This window comes from Cornus florida, unplaced genomic scaffold (assembly GCF_030987335.1).
Source record: "Cornus florida cultivar Cherokee Brave unplaced genomic scaffold, ASM3098733v1 CherokeeBrave_3.0.0_Hap2_Chr11, whole genome shotgun sequence".
Classification (NCBI taxonomy): Eukaryota; Viridiplantae; Streptophyta; class Magnoliopsida; order Cornales; family Cornaceae; genus Cornus; species Cornus florida.
Genome location: NW_026775581.1, coordinates 136,299,670 through 136,310,743, shown reverse-complemented (window position 1 = coordinate 136,310,743; position 11,074 = coordinate 136,299,670). Strand labels below are relative to the sequence as shown.

General features: G+C 35.3%; 1 protein-coding gene across 7 annotated transcripts; it reads left to right on the top strand.

The window, feature by feature from the left end:
- Positions 1 to 6,381: 6,381 nt before the first annotated feature.
- LOC132283433 (vacuolar protein sorting-associated protein 29-like) lies at positions 6,382 to 10,657 on the top strand. 7 transcript variants are annotated; one of them, XR_009472028.1, is made up of 5 exons: positions 7,054 to 8,291; positions 9,459 to 9,596; positions 9,716 to 9,882; positions 9,980 to 10,080; positions 10,168 to 10,305. XR_009472028.1 is itself a non-coding variant. In XM_059785378.1 (4 exons), the coding sequence occupies exons 2-4, from the start codon at positions 6,916 to 6,918 to the stop codon at positions 10,474 to 10,476; spliced, it is 579 nt and encodes a 192-aa protein (XP_059641361.1). In that variant the 5' UTR covers positions 6,382 to 6,514; positions 6,860 to 6,915; the 3' UTR covers positions 10,477 to 10,657. The 7 variants fall into 7 exon arrangements, 1 of the variants encoding a protein (XP_059641361.1); XR_009472029.1 differs by having other exon boundaries at positions 9,980 to 10,046; positions 10,168 to 10,282; XM_059785378.1 differs by lacking the exons at positions 7,054 to 8,291; positions 9,716 to 9,882; positions 9,980 to 10,080 and adding exons at positions 6,382 to 6,514; positions 6,860 to 7,047 and having other exon boundaries at positions 10,168 to 10,657.
- Positions 10,658 to 11,074: the final 417 nt, after the last annotated feature.

The window sequence follows — 11,074 nt, the reverse complement described above, 5'->3', positions numbered from 1 at the left end:
GAAACAATTCTTTGCAAAGAAACTTCCAAGGGATTCCATGAAGAAGAAGTACATGGGGCCAGTAAGGGCAAAGAAGCAACAGCTTCAAGCATTTCATACAGAGTTTGAAATGTTTTGGATGAAATCGGGAGAGTCGGTCATAGACTATTTTTCTCGAATGATGGCAATCGTCAACAAGATACATATCCATGAAGACAAGATGGAGGACGTGACTGTAATTGAAAAAATTCTTCTATCATTGACGCCAAAATTTAACTATGTGGTTTGTTAAATTGAAGAATCAAAGGATCTTGATGATATTTCAATTGATAAGCTGCAAGGTTCATTGTTGGTTCATGAACAAAAATTTAAACAGCAAGAAAAGGAGGAACAAACATTGCAGGTCACAAATAACAATAAACTTTCAGCTCTAAACTTAGCAGGCTGAGGAAGAGGAGGAGGCGGAGGAAACAAGGATCAAAGAAACTAACAACACCAAAAGTCTGAAGATAACCAATTTCATGGTTCTCAATGGAGAAGAAGAGGACGAGGTAGCAACCAAGGACAAGGCAACCACCAAAGACGAGATAGTCACCATTCGACCAATTTCAGACCAATGTCAGTAGACAAGTCCAATGTTGAATGCTATAGATGTCATCGGTATGGCCATTATAAATCTGAATGCCGAACAAATTTAAATAGAGAACATGGTGAAAAGTCTAACTTTGTAGAAAAGAAAGAAGAAGTATCCTTGTTGAAGGTTTGTCATGCAAATGAGGAAACCAACAAGAATTTATGGTAGTTAGAATCCTATGTGTGGTAACAAGTCTCTATGATTTGGATGAATCCTTCCGTGATGATGTGAAGTTTAGAGACAATTCGAAAGTCTCTGTTATGGGAAAAAGGAAAGGTAGCTGTCCAAACCAAGGGAAATTCCATCCATACTATCTCTAATGTACTTTTTGTGCCAGATTTAAAGACCAATTTGCTCAGTGTGGGACAGATGTAAAAAAAGGGTTACGAGATTTCTATCAAAGATGGAGTATGTCGAATTCAAGATGCAAAAGTGGGCTAAATTGCTCAAGTAAATATGACGACAAATCGGATGTTTCTGCTTTATCTCCACAACACTACTCATTCATGCTTCTCAGCAAAATTGAAGGATGCAGCATGGCTATGGCATTTTCGTTACGGGCATCTAAACTTTGGTGGACTCAAGACGCTACAACATAAAAATATGGTGAATGGCCTTCCTAAAATTGACTGTCCTGAACAAGTTTGTGAAAAATGTGTTGTTAGCAAACAACATCGTAATCAATTTCCACAAGAAAAATCATGGAAAACAAAGAAAGCTTTGGAGCTGGTGCATTCCGACCTTTGCGGGCCAATAAATCCATCTTCTAATGGAGGTAAAAGATATATAATTACCTTCATTGATGACTATAGTCGGAAAATATGGGCTTATTTTTTGTAAAAAAAATCTGAAGCTTTTGTAGTCTTTAAAAACTAACAAACACTCTTGAGAAAGAGGTTAGAAGTCCAATAAAAGTTCTTCGCACTGATCGTGGCGGAGAATACAATTCACGTGAATTTTCAAATTTTTGTGCAGTATATACACCTCAACAAAATGGAGTTTGCGAGAGAAAAAATCGCACTATTTTGAATATGGAATGAAGCCTTTTGACAAGGAGTGGCATTCCAAAAAATTTCTGGCCTGAAGCAATTTATTGGAGCATTCACATATTGAACAGAAGTCCAACTCTTGTTGTTCAAAATATGACACCAGAGGAAGCATGGAGCGGACGAAGACTGGTGATAGATTATTTCAGAATTTTTGGGTGTATTGCTTACGGCCACATTCCAGATGAGAGGAGTAAAAAACTAGAAGTGTTAGTGACCAATCAAAAGCTTATAAGCTTTACAATCCTATCACCAAGAAAATTGTAATCAGTCACTGTGGAGGGAAAAAAAACTCCCTCCAATAAAAAGCGCACACGTCATCATTACACATATCTACATTCTAAGGACATATAAGGCCCATCATGCTCAAGCCCAAATTGAGGGTATTTTTAGTCCAAGACCATTGTTATTTGTCCTCCAACCTCCATCAAGGCCGAATCAAGAAGTCATCAGCCCAACTTGTTAATATTTAACATCCGGTCCGTTACTCAAACCCAGCCGGATCAAAGTATGTTCAGCCCAGTTATTCAAGAATGCACAAGTCCTACCAGTTGAAGGATTTACCGTAGAAGGAAAATTCTGAGATAGGAAGTTCTGTACAAGGCAAGTTCTATGTATGGAAAATTAGACAATGGAAAGAACTCTATTAGTAAAGAATGTTTATATCGAAAGAATTGAAGGGCAAGCAACGCGAGTCCTACCATAATTTTACAATCTTTTGTATATAAATAGAGGCTTAGACCTCTAATAAAGGAATCAAGCAATTCTACGCTTCGACATATATTGTAAGCTCAGCAAGTGGCACTTAAGACATGTCTTTTGTGTCCCCGTGAATCCAAACAATGAATAGGACAATGGGAAGCGGGATCATACCATGTCGGGAAAATACGACATCATATTTAATCTCAACATAAACAATACGGTGCAATGTAATGCAATGCATGCCGATGTCGCTCCCCGTTTTCAACATTCAAATCCATCACTTTTTAAACCGTTAATGTAACCCCCTTTGGTACCCCCTCAATGCCGAGAAAGAAGGATTGGCTACTGTCCCTGACCGTTGGTATCTCCACAACGTCATTATGGGGTCCAAATAGCTCAACCACTCTTGGGCAGTCTCCCTAATTCCCTCTAGGCTACATTAACCTACCGGCCCTCTAGTGACTCCGCGGCGACCGAGTTTCCATAAAACCATTTCATCAAAACACTTCCCAAAATTCTCCTTTTTTGTATCAAAACAATTCTTCCCTTTTTCACGCCCAATGTCAATGCATGAATGTATCAATATCATGTCTTTGCCCATCATTCAACAATTACTCAAAATTTAATTGGCAAAGCACAATTCATAAGAATTTTTAATGAATTACAACATGTTTTCATACAATAAAATCTAGCATGTTAACAACATAATAGACATAGGAACTCCACATATAAGCATACTTTTCACATATCTCAATCAAGTCATTTTAAACTAAAATCAACACAATTAAGCATTCTAAGACACAATTCAAGTAAATTAACTCACTAAAGCACAAGACTTCATGGATTAAGGACTCCTACCTCTTAATTGTGCAAAACCCTTAAAGTGGGTCAAGAATTTCGAAATTCCTAGGGAGGCTCAAAGCTGGAATCGTTGGTACACACGTGTAGAGCTCGCCGTGCTCTCCGTTTTGCCGCAAACGACACTCAAAATTTCCAAATATTGAAGGAGTAATCTTGATTCAAAGTTTGTTACAAAACAAAATGAAATAAAGAAGAAAAGAGAAGGAGAAGAGAGAGCTACGGGAGAATGAGAGATAAGAGACCAAAAAAATGTGGTCACTTGCCTACAAATGTGATAGTGGTGGGTCCCACCATTATCCTTTTCTTTTCCCTTTTTCTTTTATCTTATAATCCACACCACACAAATACATGCAATGCACCACTATAGGAATAATACATAATTTACATAAAATAAAAAGTATGAAATGCAATTAAACCTAACTAAAATCCCATACGCAAAACGTGAAAAGACGAAAATGCCTTTGCGGCGACAAAATTCAGAAAAAATGAAAAAAATGAATGAAAAATGCCGAAAATTGGAAACATTACATTAGACCTTTATTTCAGTATTGTGGCTTAACTAACTTGGGCTTGTTTGGATTGGTTAATACTAATAATAATTTTATTATTTTTATTTTGGGACTGGGCTACAATTACCCATAGTAATAAAATAAAATAAAAATTGGGGTGTGCTGGAGCCCAGCCCAGCCCTACCTTGAATCTGCCATTGATTAGTTGGTTAAAGCAACCCAGCGTAAGGCAGTAGTGTACAATATCTGAAACTGTGTTGAATGAAAGCCTTTACTATGCGCATTACACACAGGTTGGCCCCATGTCATATTACACACTCCACACTCCACCAATGAAGAATAAAGTAGCGCCTGACGTAATGGGCCATTGTGTGTGATAATGATATAAAATGGAAAAGTGATATTGTGTGATGATATGTAAAATAATTATTGTATGTGTATTGGATTAATTAATTAATGTAAATATAGTTATAATTTAATTAATTAAAAAAGAGTCACTTTTCCTAAATAAATAAAAATAGTCATTTAATTTGCACAAGAATTTAATTAATTATTTTTTTTAAAAAAAAGTTTGTGCTTTTTGACTTATCAATTTAATTTAATTTTTTATTACATAATAATTTAATTAATTTGCATAATACTGCTATAGGGTGTTAAGGTTTGTGGCCTTTTTAGGTCTGGCTGTTTCAATTTTGAGGCCTCCCTCCATTGTAGAGAGGTAGATGTTGGAAGTTTCTTTTGTTTCAATCCCATTGCTCAGTCACCAATCACATATACATACATACTCCCTCTGTCTCAAAAAAAATATGTCATACTTTTTTTTTTGATCTGGCCCAAAATAATTGTCCACTTTTCTTTTCCAAACAATATATTTCACATCTTTCTATATATGTCTTTTGAGTTTAAAATTTCAAACTTTAATATTCAAAACTTAAAAATGCAAATTAATAACTTTCTAAGGAGACAATGCATGTTCTACATGTCCCCTTAAAAATTACTACTCCCCAAAAGCGACACTTAAATTGAAACAGATGAAGTATATACATATAAATTCCATACACACACAACGCGTGCGCACACACATATACCATATACCTATGTCATCAAATTACGGTTATTTCCATTGAAATTCTTGTGGTGGTGGTGGTTCTTAATGGAGCTTTTCTTCGATTTCTTCTACTTTTACCTTCTTTGTTCAGACCCAAAAATGCCATTCTCTTCATCCTACCTCTAATCCCATACACATTGCACAATGACTGATACACATATAACACGATCAAAATCAGAACAGAAACATAAGCATATACATACATATATATATAAACTTATCAATTTTGTGACTAAATATTGAGACAGTGGGTTGTTATTGTTGTTTATTTGGTGAGAGCTTGTAAGTAATCAATTGATTCTTTCAGCTTGAGTTTATCTTCGAATCAGCCTTGAGTATCTTTTACAATTGGGAAGTAGGTTGCTCTTTCCTAGGGTCAGTTTGGTGTAATGGAAAAGGGAGGAAAGGGAAGGGAAGGTGATGGATGGGGGTTAAAAATTTATGTTTGGCAAAAATTGTTGAAAGGAAAGTGAAGGAAAGGGAAGGGTTTGGAATGTTAACACAAGGCTTCAATAGTGAATTTCTTAACCTCCCAAAAATGGGAGGAAATGAAAGGAAAGGGAAGGAGAGGCTTAGTGTGTGATTTCTGATGCCAATTTTGCCCTTGATTACATGTGAATTTAGTTTGCAAAACAAGAATTACAGACCTTGATTAGTTGATTTAGCAGTTGTAGAAAGAGAGGGGGGGTAAGCTTGAGAGTTGAGAAAAAGAGGGCCAGCGGCTGAAGCTTGTTAACAACGAACCCGAATTGGAACAACGGGCAATGGAAACTAAAAGATCGATATGGGTTTTGATTTTTTGAACAATCTGAAATGATGCCGATATGGGTTTTGAACTTTTGATTCTTGCAAACAAATATATAAACTGAAATATATGGGTTTTGAACTTCTGATTCTTGTAGTAGTTTGCAATTGTAAAGAGAAAGAGAGAGAGAGAGAAGGGCAAGTTCAGAGTTGAGAACGAGAATAGAGATGGAGGCTGAAATGATTTGCCCTAAAAAAAAAAATCATTTTCTAGTGGTTGATCCATGGGCCTTATAGGAGACAAATACACACACACACACACACACACACACACACATATATATATATATATATATATTTATATTTTAAAATATAAAAGGATATAATAGTAAATTTATTAAAATAATTCTCCTTCCTATCTTTTCATTTTTTTCTCCAAACATGATTGTTATCCTTCCCTTTCTTTTCCATTCAATAATCAACCAAACACGATAGGAGAATAAAATTATTTTTTCTTTCCCTTTCCCTTATAACTAATGTTATCCTCTCCTTTCAAACCCATCGTACCAAATATAGCCTTATTGAAGTGTGTTGGGTGAGTTTGATATGTAAAAGATCACTAAAAGGTTAAAATAGTAAATTTGTGATTTAAATAGGTCAATTGACCAATCAAAGGTCATTAAAATCAATTTACCTTGTGTTAAAAACAAATGGGGTGTCATTGTTAACTTTACAAAAGTTAAGGAGGTGTTACTGTTAAAAAATAGGTTAACTTGTTAATAGGGAAACTTCAGAGTGTGAGTGTAATTAATCCAAAATAAAAAATAAAAAGTGCTCATGCGTGTTTGCATCTCTTTCATCATCGAACGAGGAGGAGGTGGAGATTTTCAAGAAAAGCAATTGAATATATTATACGAGTAAATCCCCAAATGTAAGTGTTGATTTGAATATGTCTGTACATGTATTCATATGCTGATATATATATATATATATATATATATATATATATACGTTTTTGTATATTTAATTGCGATTTTAGGTTTTTGATGTAGATCTTGAAAATAAAGCCGTATGGAATTTGAAATTTTGGTGTTTCACCACTAAAACCTAAAATTTGTATAGAATTTTTCACTCTTCTCTATCTTTTAGGGTTAGTCTGTTAGGTGATGTTAAGGAATCAATTACAATATCCGTTTTTTTGTCAAGAATTTTGAAAGATTTGTGTTCTTAGGCATTAATTGGGGTGTTAATTTAGTTATTGTAATTTTTGGTGCAGATTGTGATGAAATTTTGAGCATTGGGTGTTTATGTAAACTATTGAAGTAGAAAAGAATGGTGTTAGTGCTGGCAATTGGGGATCTTCACATCCCACACAGGGCACCTGATCTACCAGCAAAGTTCAAATCCATGCTTGTTACTGGCAAGATCCAGCACATCATTTGCACAGGCAATCTCTGTATAAAAGTACCCCACTTCTTCTCAATATTTTGATTTTTCTTTTTCTGGGTTTGCTAATGTTTTGTTGATTGTGTATGTGTTCTTTTTTCTTTTCTTTTTTTTGCTTAATCCTCTTTGAATTATTGTATTTTTATTTTTATTTTTTAATCAAATAATAACTGATGCTGGAACCAATCTCTGAATTTCATTCACAACATGCATTTGATTTTCCTTGTTTGACCATAATTTAATCCTTGTGTCCATAAACACAAAATCGAGAAGAATTGCCTGAAGGCATGAGTTTATTGTGGTTACTTGATTCTTTTATTTATTATTTTGGTAGGTGTCCCAACTCCGGTTTGATTAGGTTTAACTGTGCAAAATTATAATTTTTTTTGGCTTGACAAACACTTGGAACCCCATGCTTGTCGAGTTTGCCTCCCATATAGTGTTTGTATTAAGTTTCAGTTAGATAAGAGATGATTTTGATAGCTAGCTTTAACTTTCCAATGTTGAAACTGTGTCTTCTGAAAGCTCTCTTGTGTGTATAGGTTGATGTGAATATGCCTACCACCATTTAAATTATGTCCTTGTTAAGCCGCATGACAGTTCTCCATAGCAGAAAATTGATAGTTTGAATGGCATGATGGTAGAGTGTCGGTGAGCTACAAATCGACAATAGAGGATGGTAGGGACCACAGAGTGATGACCGTTAGAAATAGATATATGGCAGTGTTGAGATCGCCAGAGAAATTCTTCCATCATTCAAGTTGAAAGGAGATAGGAGATTATCTCACATTGTTGACAATCTAGCTATCTAGAAAGGCTGACAATGGGATTGGTCATTTTGTTGCAAAAGAAATTTTTAAGCGGCACTCTTGCCACGTATCTCATTGGCATCTTTGGGCATTGAAGATCTCGGTTCTAGATTGGTTTGTGAAAGAGGTAGTAAAATTTTTAGGCATTTGAAGCCTTTTTTTTAGGCAGACTTGTTCTTTAATTATTGGATTTTGGCATGAATGGTGCACCATTAGATTTCAACGACAACATTAGCTTGCCATATCAATAGTTATTTTCAGTTGGCAATATGCTCTTTGCAGGTACAAGTGCAAGATTGTTTGTGACACCATATAATAACAATGTTCACTGCCTTCAATAAGATATTTACACCTCCCGGACTGGAGCATGCATGATTGCCTTCTGATAGAGGTGTCAGTCGCTGCCACTGCAATTCATCATCCTTGGCCACCAAAAACAAAAACAAATCCGGTGTGAGTCCTTCAGTTTGGTTGTTGTTTACCCATGCTTATTGCTTTGGCTTTTTGTCTGTGTGTAGGCTTCCCTGTGACTAAGAGGTTACCTGGTGGGTTAGGAGTTGGAGAGTTGTTTGAATGAGAGACTATTTAATTAATGCAGTATTTGAATATCTGTTCGAGAAACATTGACTTATTTGAAGAATTCAAAAGGCCCCTTCTTTTGATGGAAATTAAAAAATTTAGATATTACTTTTACAATGTTATTTTTTTTGGTGATAATAATTAGTTTTGCTGCCTGATAACTGTTCTTTTAATTTATTTGTGGTGTTTTATGGAATAGAAAATAACAAATAAATTAACAGGAAAATTTTTCAGAGCAGTTATTAGGCCAACTATTTTATATGTTGCACAATCTCTGGCATTGAAAAAGAAACATGAACAACAATAGCAGAAATTAGGATGTAAAGATGGATGATAGGAGTGACTAGAAGAGATAGGATTACTAATCAAAATGTGAGGGAATAAAATAGGAGTAGTGCCTATTAGACTAAGAGAAAGTCAACTTAGGTGGTATAAGACATGTGCAAAGACATAAATGGACTGGTACAAAGAGGGCGACCAATTTACATAAAAGTTAGACAGTGAAGGAGTCCCAAATTAACACTGGATGAAATTTTTAGAAATGATTTTACAAAGTTAATTATTTTTATTTTTGATAAGTATTTTACAAGGTTATATATTGTAGGTGAGAGTTTATAATAGAAAAGAATGAAAAAAGAGAATTCATGTGACCGATCTAATTAATAAGAGATGGGCAAGGAATTAGGATGATGATGATTAGTTTTGCTGCCTTGGATTTTCAAGTTAGTGACAATCAACTGCTACCATCAATTGCTATGAACTAAAATTTTCAGTGTAAGAAAAAAGGTGCAAGTTCATCAAGCACCGGGTGGTTGTACCAATGATAGTAAAGTTGCTTGCCTTGTGAATGTAATTTACGTTGTTTGTCCCATTTACTTAATTTATGTGTATATAAGGCAGGTGGTGCTGTCGACACAGAGCATGGTACTATAACTGATATCCACAAGGGGAAACACTTCACATTTTTCTTTCCATATTTATTTGTACCTTGCTAAAATGTTGTGTACCTGAGCGTACTTCTTCGGTTGTTTCCATGAGCAGGAAGTTCATGATTACTTGAAGAGCCTTTGTCCAAGCTTGAATGTTACACGAGGTGAATACGATGAGGATTCCCGCTATCCAGAGACCAAAACACTTACCATTGGACAATTTAAACTTGGGTTATGCCATGGTCATCAGGTTTGATTCTTCTCCCTCTTTCAGTATTGCTGCAAGGATCACCAGATTTGATTTGATTTGATTCTTCAACCTCCACAAGCATGGTGCCAAATTTAATCTTACAAATATACTTTTTCCAGTATATAGTGAAAGCTTGAGGGGTCATTGCTTGGTGCAATATCAAAATGCTCGAATTATCAAGAGGGAGAACATGGTTTCGAGATTCAGAATAACCAATTCCAAATAATACTTGGTGTAGGTCTACATCCAGCGAACTCCTCCCATCACTCTGATATCACTCTGATTGGTAGGACTGACGCCTTTATTTATACCAAAAATCAAATTTTAGCAAGGAGGCATCTTATGAAGTTGTTAACTGATTATCCTACTTGTTCCAAGCACAGTGGTATTATGAATTTTCTATTGCCAGTTCCCGGATCTACCATTTTCTTATTTCTCGAAGTACCAATGGTATCTACATCATTACAAAATGAATCGTCACTTGGTACTGTCTAAATATTCATATTGTTCTCATTTTGTTTTGTAACTTAATAACACTAATAAGTTCTTATCATGCATTCATAATCTGAAGATCGTTCCATGGGGAGACCTGGACTCTCTAGCGATGCTCCAGAGACAGTTAGATGTGGGCATCCTTATTAGCGGCCACACCCATCAGTTAAAGGCCTACAAACATGAGGGTGGCGTTGTCATAAATCCTGGGTCTGCCACTGGTGCGTACAGCAGTATCACCTATGATGCGAACCCAAGTTTTGTGCTCATGGACGTTGATGGCTTGCGTGTTGTTGTCTATGTTTATGAACTCATTGATGGGGAGGTGAAGGTTGACAAAATAGATTTTAAGAAGACTGCTGCAGCCACAACTCTTCCCGCGCAATGACCATGCTTCAGTTCTGTTCTCTCTAGGTATATATCCAGTTGTAATAAAATGAACGATATATGGTAGATTTGGCACCAGTACATTTCTCGATTTTTTATGAAGCAAGTAAGGGAATCATCATTGTAGTTAATGCTTGAACATTTTATCAGTAAACATATAGCTTATGGTTGTAGTTTCTTAACTCCTGTCAATTCTTTTATCCTTTCGTGTTTTAGGCAAATTAACTATTCGTGATTGACCTCGCGTGAAACTCGACATTCTTCTGTTGCTTCGAACTTCCATTTATATTCAAGATCAAGTTGATTGATGAAAACGCACCCTCCAACAGTAAGTATAAACCATAGAGTAGTAAGAATTTCATTATTTTGTGAACGATTTCTGAATTGTCTTCGTCTTAATCATATCCAAATAAGTTTCTTCTAAGCTTTTCGTTGAGTTCCTTTATTACAAAGGGTCACAGTTTAATATCCGATTTTTCTTTTTATCATTTTATTAAAAATATTTGAAACTTCAAACTTATTTGATATTTTAAATTGTTTTTCTCAAATTTTAATTTTCAAACCACTCCCTTCGCAATACTTGACCAGTAACCCTTTAT

Coding starts and splice junctions, on each gene's coding strand:
- LOC132283433 (XM_059785378.1), top strand. CDS start 6,916: ATGGTGTTAGTGCTGGCAATTGGGGATCTTCACATCCCACACAGGGCA. Junction 7,048..9,458: donor CAGGCAATCTCTGTATAAAA/GTACCCCACTTC, acceptor TTCCATGAGCAG/GAAGTTCATGATTACTTGAA. Junction 9,597..10,167: donor GGTTATGCCATGGTCATCAG/GTTTGATTCTTC, acceptor CATAATCTGAAG/ATCGTTCCATGGGGAGACCT.